The 14,404-nt window shown below is 45.3% G+C and overlaps 1 protein-coding gene across 1 annotated transcript in view; it reads right to left on the bottom strand.

Annotated features, from left to right (window-relative positions):
• SEMA3A (semaphorin 3A) overlaps positions 1-14,404 on the bottom strand; it is a 353,944-nt gene that overhangs the window by 43,775 nt on the left and 295,765 nt on the right. Inside the window, exon 11 of the mRNA XM_077264656.1 lies at positions 8,608-8,827. Coding sequence (XP_077120771.1) covers positions 8,608-8,827 — 220 coding nt within the window. The remainder of the gene's footprint in view (positions 1-8,607; positions 8,828-14,404) is intronic.

Below are 14,404 nucleotides of genomic sequence, written 5' to 3'. Positions count from 1 at the left end.
GGGAAGCACAGACAGTAAACCAAATGACAACTGTGGTGCTTTAAAATGTCATGTGCGGTAGGACTTCTGGCATATTACAGAGACATATCAGATTTTTTTTTTTTTTTGCCTTTTCAACTAGTTACTGTTGTTCTGTACTAACATATATTTTTCAAGGATGCCAGAAAGGTACAGCTCAGTAAGTCACTGCTACCTCTTTTTTCTAGAAAATGGCGGTATTTCAGTGCCTAAACCCCCCTAGTAATAAACTACTGACAATTCTATATAACATGCATAAAAGGGAACTGTAACATCATCTTCAGCCATTAAGGCTATCTGTCATGTCATGAGTTATTCCAACCATAAAAAACAAGGTAAGAAAACAGTAAGTTGTATCAACAAAAAATGTAAAATTAAATACTTATCACGCACTACATATTATTCAACATTTTGGGGTTTTATTAAAATATTGTGTAGCTATCAGTGAGCTTTAACTCTCTACAGTACCATAGGTTCCCAAGCCCCATAAGAGCAGGGTTGTCAGAATGATGTACAGTGGTGAAATTAATATAAACCCCCAGACAATCATGCTGTTTTCATGGCTAGACTACCTAGATAAAGTACCAATAAATCCAGTAGATCAGGTTCTTACCTAGCCATGTACCTAAAATGTCCAGCAGAAGATGATATTTACTGTCCACCAGAATCTAACAGTAAATACATTGACTATTTGCTATTAAATGGACGGCCTCAAGTTGCCTTGGATGAGAAGCTAAGACATCAAAGCTACTCTCAGGGTTTTCAGTAGTCCTATTTTGGAGCAAAGAATCCTCCACTGCATCAGGTTCTTCCAATTGTTATTCCATCTTGATTTTATAAACCAGCATATCATATTATTGCATACATTCTATAGAAAACATCTGACACCTTTCTGGCGTGTAGCCTACCTTAGCCATGGTGACTACTGATGTCTAATGTTTTATATGTAGTATATACAATACTACGACATGCTGTTTTTTAAATCAAGACAGAATAAAATTTGGATGTTTTTATACAAGGAATTGGGACGTGCATTTTTGTCTGCCTTTTTCATTAATCCAGTTGATGGTCTGCAACTTTAAATGTCACTATCCTAACCTGAGACCAGTTTCCTTCAATATCCGCAGGCAACACAATAACAAACATGGTTAGCCCTGATATTTTTCATGTTCTTCCATAATAATGTACCCAAAATGTTCAGAGAAGACTACACTATTTGAAGGTGGTTTGGAGTCAATCACTTAAGGCTCAGAACATTGTTTTCATAAATTGATAGTGGTCCTTCATAATTATTTTCTCTAGCAAGTCCATGGCACCCCAGTTTGACACAGACTATGCCACGTTGTGAACTCAGAGATCAAAGCAGCACAAACATCCCAGCTAAACAGCTTGAAATATCCTGACTTGCCAGAAGGATAGGACAGCTGAGCATCTACCAGGAAAGGGTTTGGTAGGCTACAACGAGAAACTATTCATAGTCAGAATTCAAGTAATACCATAAAATTCTAAAATCTTTACATGATGGATAGTAGTTATTACCCTGTGCTTACGAGTACTATCATCACGCATTGTGATATTTTCCCAAGGCTAAATGGTATAGATTAATTATAACAATTTTCATTGAAAAGTGAAAGGTGGTATTTTGATTGCTGAATTCAATTTACGTCCTGAAAGGAAAATGTGTCAAGAACTAAATATTGTAGTGAGAACTTTCAGCACTTATTACCCATAAATGTTTTAGTCTAGATGCAGACTTTGATAAGTAAAGGGTGAAATTTGACAACTAACCTCTGGGAACCTTAATTAAAATGAATTGGCTCTCTCTGAAGAATACTGAAGGTAAAACGTCCAAGCCTCTGCATCTGTAGGAACTTTAGAGGTCAGAGGTAACATAAGTTAATCACTATGGAGACTGTGATCAGGCCTCAGGTACCAAAGCTGCACTGTATCCAAGTTGCAGATCAAGTTTTGAAGAGTAGAATTTCAAATACTTTCACACAAATTAAAACATCTACTTCTTTTAAGATCAATAGGCTCCAGTTTACAGCTTGGCTAAAGGATAAGAGGGCTATTAATTCACTTTAATGACAGAAGCGCTTCCACTATTTGTAATATTACCTCAGGTCATATATTTAGAGAATTGATCCACCGAGACATTGATTGCACTTGGTAAGTCACACAAGCTACAGGGTGTACAGAACAATGCAAATACTATCATTTTTATATTCTATACAAAGATGAAAGAAATGGGAAAAATACCCAGTATAATTATTACTGCCTGGTCTGCATTGCATTATTGAGTTTTATTCCTACTAGCCTTTTTTAATCTCTATGTTGGTTTTCAGTGTGGAAAAAAATGCCTTCAACCTTCAGTTTAGTTGTTTTGACTGCTATTATCATGTTTTAATGTTGGGACTTAATACTTTGACATTGATGGGGATTATCTAAGGAAGTAAAGAAGTACTCAGGCATCCATGGGCCGTTCAGTTTGGATTATAGACTTCCCATTTAGAAGAGAAGAAGAGCAGCTGTCTTTTAACCCAAGCAAAGTGTCTAATGACTGGGAAGAAGACAATTGCTAATGAATAATTCAACTTTAAAGTTAATAATTAAGTATAGTGGTGTCAAACCATATGGGTGGCAGTGCTCTAAGTTATGCAATAGGAAATCTCAATAAATTATCTTATCTGTCATGACAAATGGTGCACTATGCATTACCCTTGGTTCAGGTCAGCCACACAGTTTGTTCTATAGGATCATTTGGTCATCCTGTTAGTTTTAACAGTAATGTGCTAATTAACAACTGTCAATTTTAACCAAGTGTCCACTTAAGAGAGTTACTATTCTACATATGTCACAAACATGTGAGCAGCCTGGGGGCACCCTAAAGGCTACAAACCTGCCCTGGCAGGTCCTTGCAGTCCTATAACTGTCATTTAATAAGCTAGAGCAACACAATAAGTGTAGCATGCACAATTACAGATTCACAAGAACAAGATATATGTATTAGAATATGGTTGACAAGCCTGTACAAAGTAACACTTTCTTGGTTTGCTTTAGGGAAATGGGTATTCATTGTGACGACTAAGAATAGAAGTCAAAATAATTGCATAGAAATGTGTATCTTCTGTCCTGCAGCTACGATAATATTGGTTAATGGAAATATCATAGACACTAGCTCACACTATTTCAATCACTGCAAATACATACTAGGTCATTTTGGATCCAACTTTATTTTTTTCAATGGGAAGAGGGTCATGTGACACATCAAACTTATTGAGAATTTCACAAGAAAAGCAAAGGTGTGCTTGGTTTCAACGCAACTTTATTATTTCTAGAGTTATTTACAAGTTTATGACCACTTATAAAATGTGTTAAAAGTGCTGCCTATTGTGTTGTATTGTCAATGCAACCCTATTCTCCCACTCTTGACACACTGATAGCAACACCACAGACGAAATGCTAACACAGGCTTTCAGTATCGAACACAAGCTGACTGACAATCTTCTTCAGTTTGGTGCTCCATGCAAGATTTCACCTCGTGAGGTAAGTATAATTCAAAGAAAGGTCAGGAATCAGCCCAGAACTGCACGGGAGGACCTCGTCTATGACTTGAGGATATCTGGGACCACAGTCTCAAACATTATTGTTAGTAACACACTACACCATCATGGACTAAAAACCTGCAGAAAATACAAGGTCTCCCTGCTTATGCCAGCACATGTCCTGGTTTGTTTGAAGCTCACCAATGACCGTCTGGATTATTAAGAGGAGGCATGGGAGAAGGTCACATGGTCAGATGAGACCAAAATAGAACTTTTTGGTATCAACTCCACTCGACATGTTTGAAGAAAGAAGGTTGCGTACAACCCCAAGAACAACATTCCAACCGTGAAGCAGGGTGGGGGAAATATCATACTATGTGGTGCTTTTTTTGCAAAGGGGACATGATGACTGCACGGTATTGAAGGGAGGATGGATGGGGTCATATATCAAGAGATTTAGACCAACAACCTCAGTAAGAGCATTGAAGATGGGTTGTGGCTGCATCTCTTCCAGCATGACAATGACCCCAAAAAACACAGTAAGTGCAACTATGGAGTGGCTCCGCAAGAAGCATTTCAAGGTCCTAGAGTGGCCTAACCAGTCTCCAGACCTAAACCCAATAGAAAATCTTTAGAGGGAGCTGAAACTCAATATTGCCCAGCAACAGCCCTAAAACCTGAAATATCTGGAGAAGATCTGAATGGAGGAGTGGGCCGAAATCTCTGCTGCAGTGTGTGCAACCTTGGACAAGAACTACTGGAAATGTCTGACCTCTGTAATTGCAAACAAAGGTTTCTGTATCAAATATTGAGTTTTGTTTTTCTATTGTATCAAATACTTATTTCATGTAATAAAATACTAATTAATTATGTAAAAATTAAACAATAGGGTTTTCTGGATTTTTTTTTAAGATTCTGTCTCTCACAGTTGAAGTGTACCTATGATAAAAATTACAGCCCTCTCCGTTCTTTGAAGGTGGGAAAATGTGCAAAATCAGTAGTGTATTAAATACTTATTTTCCCCATTGTAAATATAAATATATACATACAACCTCTAGAAAGAACTAGGACCGACCAGAACCTCACAACAGAACAAAGCAAACATGAACAGGTGCAAGCTGCTGTGACTGCATAATATGCAAAGAAAGAAAACAGCATCTCTCTGTATGCACCAAGATATATGCAAACACTGAATATATTAATTTTACTTTAAACACTATTAATACACAAATAGGAAATACTTAGAATATTCAGGTACTTTGCACACTAATTGACAAACTTGTGTGTGTGCGCCAGCCATGAAAGGTGTTGGTTTGTATTCACCGTTTAGGATACATTTTATAGTTTAAAAAAAAACTATTATTCTACTGTAAAACATTATGATCTATGTTCGTATGAATGCCTAATATTCCATTTTACTGTTCTCTCACTTCCCATGGAGTTATTTCTGCCAGAAACTATAGTGGGGTCACACATTATTTGAATGACAGAAAAAGTTTTATAGCTTTCACAAAATCAGATTAGCAGAAAGGGAACTAATTGTAAAAGCTCGACACCATAACACCCATAGCAAAAATTATTTCACACTTTAATTCTCAATCCACATATGCCCTCTTCCTGAACTAACTGTAAGACTTTCCCACAGATGTAAAATGTTTAACTAAAGCTTCAACCCAGTGTTCAGTTTTCCTCTGATTTATGTCAGGCATCAATTTGAACTGAGTCAGGAGATTTACAACACAGGAATCTGAAAACTGACCCCGAGTACCCAATTGCATACTTTGATGGCGGCATTTAGCAATAATATCACACTCAGAATGAAACAGATCCTTTCCAACACACTTCCCTTTACTGTGATCTCACCCCAGTGTTAATATTTCAGCTATTCCTTTTAACCATCATTTTCATCACTGAAACGTTCCCCTTCAGTCTGAGGCACAGACCTTATTACATGAATCGTCTATCTAATATATAATTGCCTAGAATACTACTTCCTGCAATTTGTGCCAACTTCCGTGGCTTTGTCCGGAGCTAATGTCCGGAGATAATGTCCGGAGCTAATGTCCGGAGCTAATGTCCGGAGATAAGTGACGTCACCAGTGTCCTACACCCAGGCAGAGCACAGGGGCCCCAGGCAGCATATGGGGCCCCAGGCAGAGCACAGTGGCCCCAGGCAGAGCACAGGGGCCCCAGGCAGCATATGGGGCCCCAGGCAGAGCACAGTGGTCCCAGGCAGAGCACAGGGGCCCCAGGCAGCCTATGGGGCCCCAGGCAGCCTATGGGGCCCCAGGCAGAGCACAGTGGCCCCAGGCAGAGCACAGGGGCCCCAGGCAGCATATGGGGCCCCAGGCAGAGCACAGTGGCCCCAGGCAGAGCACAGGGGCCCCAGGCAGAACATGGAGCCCCAGGCAGAGCACAGGGGCCCCAGGCAGAGCACAGGGGCCCCAGGCAGCATATGGGGCCCCAGGCAGAGCACAGGGGCCCCAGGCAGAGCACAGGGGCCCCAGGCAGCATATGGGGCCCCAGGCAGAGCACAGGGGCCCCAGGCAGCATATGGGGCCCCAGGCAGAGCACAGTGGCCCCAGGCAGCATATGGGGCCCCAGGCAGAGCACAGTGGCCCCAGGCAGAGCACAGTGGTCCCAGGCAGAGCGCAGGGGCCCCAGGCAGCTTATGGGGCCCCAGGCAGAGCACAGTGGCCCCAGGCAGAACATGGGGCCCCAGGCAGAGCACAGTGGCCCCAGGCAGAGCACAGGGGCCCCAGGCAGAACATGGGGCCCAAGGCAGAGCACAGGGGCCCCAGGCAGAGCACAGGGGCCCCAGGCAGCATATGGGGCCCCAGGCAGAGCACAGGGGCCCCAGGCAGCATATGGGGCCCCAGGCAGAGCACAGTGGCCCCAGGCAGAGCACAGGGGCCCCAGGCAGAACATGGAGCCCCAGGCAGAGCACAGGGGCCCCAGGCAGAGCACAGGGGCCCCAGGCAGCATATGGGGCCCCAGGCAGAGCACAGGGGCCCCAGGCAGCATATGGGGCCCCAGGCAGAGCACAGGGGCCCCAGGCAGCATATGGGGCCCCAGGCAGAGCACAGTGGCCCCAGGCAGCATATGGGGCCCCAGGCAGAGCACAGTGGCCCCAGGCAGAGCACAGGGGCCCCAGGCAGAACATGGAGCCCCAGGCAGAGCACAGGGGCCCCAGGCAGAGCACAGGGGCCCCAGGCAGCATATGGGGCCCCAGGCAGAGCACAGGGGCCCCAGGCAGAGCACAGGGGCCCCAGGCAGCATATGGGGCCCCAGGCAGAGAACAGGGGCCCCAGGCAGCATATGGGGCCCCAGGCAGAGGACAGTGGCCCCAGGCAGCATATGGGGCCCCAGGTAGAGCACAGTGGCCCCAGGCAGAGCACAGTGGTCCCAGGCAGAGCGCAGGGGCCCCAGGCAGCTTATGGGGCCCCAGGCAGAGCACAGTGGCTCCAGGCAGAACATGGGGCCCCAGGCAGAGCACAGTGGCCCCAGGCAGAGCACAGGGGCCCCAGGCAGAACATGGGGCCCCAGGCAGAGCACAGGGGCCCCAGGCAGAGCACAGGGGCCCCAGGCAGCATATGGGGCCCCAGGCAGAGCACAGGGGCCCCAGGCAGCATATGGGGCCCCAGGCAGAGCACAGGGGCCCCAGGCAGCATATGGGGCCCCAGGCAGAGCACAGTGGCCCCAGGCAGAGCACACACCAAATCGGAGGCCGAGGGGCCCCGCCAACCAAATCGGAGGCCGAGGGGCCCCGCCAACCAAATCGGAGGCCGAGGGGCCCCGCCAACCAAATCGGAGGCCGAGGGGCCCCGCCCACCAAATCGGAGGCCGAGGGGCCCCGCCCACCAAATCGGAGGCCGAGGGTCCCCGCCCACCAAAGCGGAGGCCGAGGGGCCCCGCCCACCACATCGGAGGCCGAAGGGCCCCGCCCACCAAATCGGAGGCCGAGGGTCCACACCAACCAAATCGGAGGCCGAGGGGCCCCGCCCACCAAATCGAAGGCCGAGGGGCCCCGCCCACCAAAGCGGAGGCCGAGGGTCCCCGCCCACCAAATCGGAGGCAGAGGGACCCCGCCCACCAAATCGAAGGCCGAGGGGCCCCGCCCACCAAAGCGGAGGCCGAGGGTCCCCAACCACCAAATCGGAGGCCGAGGGTCCCTGCCCACCAAATCGGAGGCCGAGGGTCCCCGCCCACCAAATCGGAGGCCGAGGGTCCCCGCCCACCAAATCGGAGGCCGAGAGTCCCCGCCCACCAAATCGGAGGCCGAGGGGCCCCGCCCACCAAATCGGAGGCCGAGGGGCCCCGCCAACCAAATCGGAGGCCGAGGGGCCCCGCCAACCAAATCAGAGGCCGAGGGGCCCCGCCAACCAAATCAGAGGCCGAGGAGCCCCGCCCACCAAATCGAAGGCCGAGCGGCCCCGCCCACCAAAGCGGAGGCCGAGGGGCCCGGCTCCGCCCACCAAAGAGGAGGCTGAGGGGCCCCGCCCACCACATCGGAGGCCGAGGGTCCCCGCCCACCAAATCGGAGGCCGAGGGTCACCGCCCACCAAACTGGAGGCCGAGGGTCCCCGCCCACCAAATCGGAGGCCGAGGGGCCCCGCCCACCAAATCGGAGGTCGAGGGGCCCCACCAACCAAATCGGAGGCCGAGGGGCCCCGCCCACCAAATCGGAGGCCGAGGGTCCCGCCCACCAAATCGGAGGCCGAGGGGCCCTGCCCACCAAATCGGAGGATAAGGGGCGCCGCCTACCAAATCGGAGGCCGAGGGGCCCCACCAACCAAATCGGAGGCCGAGGAGCCCCGCCCACCAAATCGAAGGCCGAGCAGCCCCGCCCACCAAAGCGGAGGCAGAGGGACCCCGCCCACCAAATCGGAGGCCGAGGGTCCCCGCCCACCAAATTATTCTTACATTTGAATAAATAAAGTATATATGGATTCTAGACTCCCGATTCTTTAGAATCGGGCTGCCATCTAGTAAAAAATAAATGCATATGTTTTTATATATTTTAAAAGCACTCTGGAAATCATACCTGTTCCAATAAACATTACATCATATTGTCCATCCTCTGCTTCCACGCGATCAACCACGATCTGGGAAAACTGATAATCCACTTCTGTTTTAATTATGATTGGACGGTTGTTGATTGGAAAAACAGAGTTGTACATGGCTGGGTGACTCCTGGCAAACATAATAACTTCATCAGGGAGATCTTTTGTTGAGTCAAAACCTCCGAATGTCTTGCTTGGACACTAAAGTTCGATTAAATGAAGAGCAAAAAATAAAGTTATTTTAAAGGAAGGAATCAACGAAAAATTTGCCTTTTTAAGTAATCATCACATACTTTTACCTGATGAAATGTTTAATGCAAATAAATGAAAAGAGATAAAATCTGTGGATAGTCACCATAACACCATAACACCCATAATTCAAAGTTTTGTGAGTGAAATATTAACCTCTTCAGTGGCAGGTTAGTTCCCATTTTTGCACTTTACTTTTTCCCTACTCTTCTTCCAAGAGCCATATCTTTAAAATGTTTGCATCAACAGAGCCTTATGAGGACTTGTATTTTTTTGTGAGACAAGGTATAGTTTGAAAGACAGCATTCACTTTACTGCATAATGTACTAAAAAACAGAGATAATAAGTCCAATAAATATTCAATTCCGCTTTTATTTTTTTTATTAATATTTTACGGAATTCATAGGGGCCAATACATGACAGTGTTTATGGCAGTGTTTATGGCAGAAAACTGATGTTAAATACTTTGTATAGTCACAACATTTTTTATTCAGCGGCGTTGAGCTAACATTTTGTGACTTTTGCCATTTTAAAGTTAGTATCAAGCAGCTCTACCAAAATGGGTGTGCTGGGACAGAACCAGTAAGATATGGGACCTTACTATGTCCACCCATCAAATTAATCAAAAAAAGATTACCGTATATACTTGAGTATAAGCTGAAATTTTCAGCCTATTTTTGGGGGCTGAAAGTGCCCCTCTCGGCTTATACTCGATTCATGGTCGGCGAGGGGGTAGGCGGGTGAGGGGGAGCGATGACCGTCACATACTCACCTGCTCCTGGCACAGTCCCTGCATGTCCCATGGTCTCGGCGCCCGCAGCTCTTCCTCTGTTCAGCAGTCACGTGGTACCGCTCATTAAAGTAATGGATATGGACTCCACTCCCATAGGGGTGGAGACACATATTCATTACAGTAATGAGCGGTACCAGTGACCGCTGACAGAGAAATATGCTGCCGGCTCCCGGACACCATCTGTCCGGGAGAAGCTGCCAGGGACCGCAACGGGAGCAGGTGAGTATTTCATATTCACCTTTCCCACTTCCACCGATGGTCCGTCTTCCGCATCCTCTGCAGTGACTGTTCAGGTCAGAGGGCGCGATGACGTATTAGTGTGCACGCCACCCTCTGCCTGAACAGTCACTGCGGAGAGACAGGATGCTGAGGAGCAGCAGGCAGCAACGAGAAGTGAGTATGTCTTTTTTTTATTGCAGCAGCATTACATGTGGCACATTTTTATATGGAGCATCTTATGAGGCCATAATGAACTGTATGGAGCATTATATGTGGCACATTTTTATATGGAGCATCTTATGGGGCCATAATGAACTGTATGGAGCATTATATGTGGCACATTTTAACACAATCTACTGATGTCTCAATTAATTTTACTTTTATTGGTATCTATTTTTATTTTTGAAATTTGCCAGTAGCTGCTGCATTTCCTACCCTAGGCTTATACTCGAGTCAATAAGTTTTCCCAGTTTTTTGTGGCAAAATTAGGGGTCTCGGCTTATACTCGAGTATATATACGGTATATTTCTTACATTTCTGATAAGTCTTATTACATTTCTGGAGCGTGCTTCTTAAAGCATTTGGTGCATATTCTGCTCACCCATCATTAAGACTGGAGTACAAAATGCCTGTCTTAATGAATCAGGGCTATAGTGCAGTAAAAAGTAAATAAACACCAGATTTTTTACATCTGCAATACAAAATACATATTGCTTTATTTTATATTTTAGCAGTCAAGAACAATTCAGAATTTTGCAAAAAAAAACAAAAAAATGCTTCTATAGTACAAAGGAAACAGTATTGTCTATTTCTTAAAAAAAATCCTTCCTTCCATTCCGAAAAAAAAAAATTATATATATATATATATATATATATATATATATATATACATACATACCGTATATACTCGAGTATAAGCCGACCCGAGTATAAGCCGACCCCCCTAATTTTGCCACAAAAAACTGGGAAAACTTAATGACTCGAGTTTAAGCCTACAGTGGGAAATGCAGCAGCTACCGGTAAATGTCGAAAGTGAAAATAGATACCAATAAAAGTAAAATTAATTGAGATATCAGTAGGTTAAGTGTTTTTGAATATCCTTATTGAATCAGGAGCCCCATATAATGATCCATAAAGGTTATGATGGCTCCATAAGATGCTCCATATTGAAATATGCCCCATATAATCCTGCATAAAGGTTAATAATGGCCCCATAAGATGCTCCATATACACATTTGCCCCATATAATGCTGCACAAATGTTGATTATGGCCCCATAAGCTGCTCCATAAAGATATTTGCCCCATATAATGCTGCACAAACGTTATGGCCCCATAAGATGCTCCATACAGACACTTGCCGCATATAATGCTGCACAAACGTTAATTATGGCACCATAAGATGCTCCATACAAACACTTGCCCCATACAGTGCTGCACAAACGTTATGGCCCCATAAAATACTCCATATACAGTAGACACTTTCCTCATATAGTGCTGCACAAACGTTGATTATGGCCCCATACAGACACTTGCCCCATATAGTGTGGTACAAACGTTGATTATGGCCCCATTCAAACACTTGCCCCATATAGTGCTGCACAAACATTGATTATGGCCCCATACAGACACTTGCCCCATATAGTGCTGCACAAACGTTATGGCCCCATAAGATGCTCCATACAGACACTTGCCCCATTTGCTGTTGCTGCGATAAAAAAATTAAAAAATCACATACTCACCTCTCCATCGCTCAGGCCCCCGCCACTTTCAATATTCACCTGTCTTCGTTCCGGTGCCGCTTCATCTTTAGCGTCTTCTGCACTGATGTTCAGGCAGAGGTCTGCACTAACCACGTAATCGCGCCCTCTGACCTGAGCATCACTGCAGCAGCGCCCGGAACGGGGAGCAGGTGAATATCGCACAGTGCTGCGCTCCCCTCCCCATTATACTCACCTGCTCCTGGTGCGGTGCAGTCCTTGCTTCCCTGGCGCCGCAGCTTCTTCCTATACTGAGCGGTCACCGTTACCGCTCATTATTATTATTATTATTTATTTATTTATATAGCACCATTAATTCCATGGTGCTGTACATGAGAAAGGGGTTACATACAGGGTTATAAATAATGTTTACAGTAATCAAGTTTACAGTGACAGACTGGTACAGAGGGGAGAGGACCCTATCCTTGCGGACTTACATTCTATGGGATAGTGGGGAAGAGACAGAAGGTCGGAGGTGCAGCAGCTCTGGCGGTGGTGAGGCAGCTTCTCTGGCGATGGTGAGGCGGCAGAATGGTTATTGCAGGCTGTAGGCTTTCTTGAAGAGTATTATTATTATTATTTATTTATATAGCACCATTAATTCCATGGTGCTGTACTGCTCGTTACAGTAGTGAATATGCGGCTCCACCCCTATGGGAGGTTGAGTGTTGTGATTTTGCTTTTTGCTCCCTCTAGTGGTCATTAGTGATTTGACTCTGGAGCGTCTGTCTTTTCCTATATCCTCACCTGGGCCGTTGGTTCAGGGGCGTTGCTGTATAGGCTCCCTGGACCTTCAGTTCAATGCCTGGCATCGTTGAAATCAGAGCTAATCTGTTGTGCTCTTGTCCACTGATCCTGATTCCTGCGTGTTTAAGCTAAGTCTGCTTCTTTGCTTTTTGCTTTTGTTTTGTTTGGTATTTTTGTCCAGCTTGTTCCTATCTGTATCCTGACCTTTGCTGGAAGCTCTAGGGGGCTGGTGTTCTCCCCCCGGACCGTTAGACGGTTCGGGGGTTCTTGAATCTTTCACAGAGAAAGGTAATTTTGGGGTTAATAAAAATTTGCTCACAGAAGGAATCCCCCAAAAATATGTACGAGATTAAAAATTAACCTTTATTAAATAATTTATAAAAAAAGACCAAAAAATGTGCACTTGCAAAAACCATCACCAAAACTCAATCAAACCACAGGAAAGGCCAGGACAGTGCCAAGCCCTACACTCACTGAATGCACCCTGCCTACTTGCGGAGGTTGGCACCCTATTGTCCTGCGCAAATGGCGCCCCCACTCCTCGTCGGCTCACCCTGCTACCCCTGTAAAACCCTATTTTGAGCAGGGGAATGAAAAAAAAAAAATCATACATATGAGTGCACCAAATAAATTGAATAAACTCAATTGAATTAATGAGAATATCTGGGCGAGCCTATACCACTATCTGGCTAGAACTAATGTTCTTTTACTAGCTCAATAATCTTGGAGTAGGAGAAAGTGCTACAGTGCTAAGCTTCCTACTAACTCAATAGTCTTAGGGTAGGAAAAGTGCTACAGTGCTAAGCAATAAATATTTCCTAAAAACCGTCATAGAAACATATATCTTCTTGGTTGGTTTGGGGACACTTCTCAAAATTCTGTCCCAATATTTATAAGGAGATAACTACTGTGTTACACAATCATGCCTCATATAGCCACACATTACCATAATGAGTTGTTTTACAATACCAAGATTAACCAACCAGTTGGAAAATGCCGTTGAATATATATATACATCAGGTGAATCCCCTTTTTTGTGCTCAATCAGAAACAATCCCTTATAACTCAAAAGAATCCCTTTTAACTCTCAAAAGAATCCCTTTTAACTCAACGCGTTTCCCCTCTTCCTTCTTTTTAAAGAGGTTCATCAGGAGTTCAATCAGATAACAAAGGGTTACTTAGCTTTCGTATATTTTCGTGTTTTGAGCGATGTGGATAGCTGCACCACCGGGCCAATCCCCTATCTGTGTAAGCGCTACACAGATAGGGGATTGGCCCGGTGGTGCAGCTATCCACATCGCTCAAAACACGAAAATATACGAAAGCTAAGTAACCCTTTGTTATCTGATTGAACTCCTGATGAACCTCTTTAAAAAGAAGGAAGAGGGGAAACGCGTTGAGTTAAAAGGGATTCTTTTGAGAGTTAAAAGGGATTCTTTTGAGTTATAAGGGATTGTTTCTGATTGAGCACAAAAAAGGGGATTCACCTGATGTATATATATATTCAACGGCATTTTCCAACTGGTTGGTTAATCTTGGTATTGTAAAACAACTCATTATGGTAATGTGTGGCTATATGAGGCATGATTGTGTAACACAGTAGTTATCTCCTTATAAATATTGGGACAGAATTTCGAGAAGTGTCCCCAAACCAACCAAGAAGATATATGTTTCTATGACGGTTTTTAGGAAATATTTATTGCTTAGCACTGTAGCACTTTTCCTACCCTAAGACTATTGAGTTAGTAGGAAGCTTAGCACTGTAGCACTTTCTCCTACTCCAAGATTATTGAGCTAGTAAAAGAACATTAGTTCTAGCCAGATAGTGGTATAGGCTCGCCCAGATATTCTCATTAATTCAATTGAGTTTATTCAATTTATTTGGTGCACTCATATGTATGATTTTTTTTTTTTCATTCCCCTGCTCAAAATAGGGTTTTACAGGGGTAGCAGGGTGAGCCGACGAGGAGCGGGGGCGCCATTTGCGCAGGACAATAGGGTGCCAACCTCCG

This window comes from Ranitomeya variabilis, chromosome 5 (genome assembly GCF_051348905.1).
Source record: "Ranitomeya variabilis isolate aRanVar5 chromosome 5, aRanVar5.hap1, whole genome shotgun sequence".
In the NCBI taxonomy this organism is placed as follows: domain Eukaryota; kingdom Metazoa; phylum Chordata; class Amphibia; order Anura; family Dendrobatidae; genus Ranitomeya; species Ranitomeya variabilis.
This window is presented reverse-complemented; position numbering and strand designations above follow the sequence as displayed.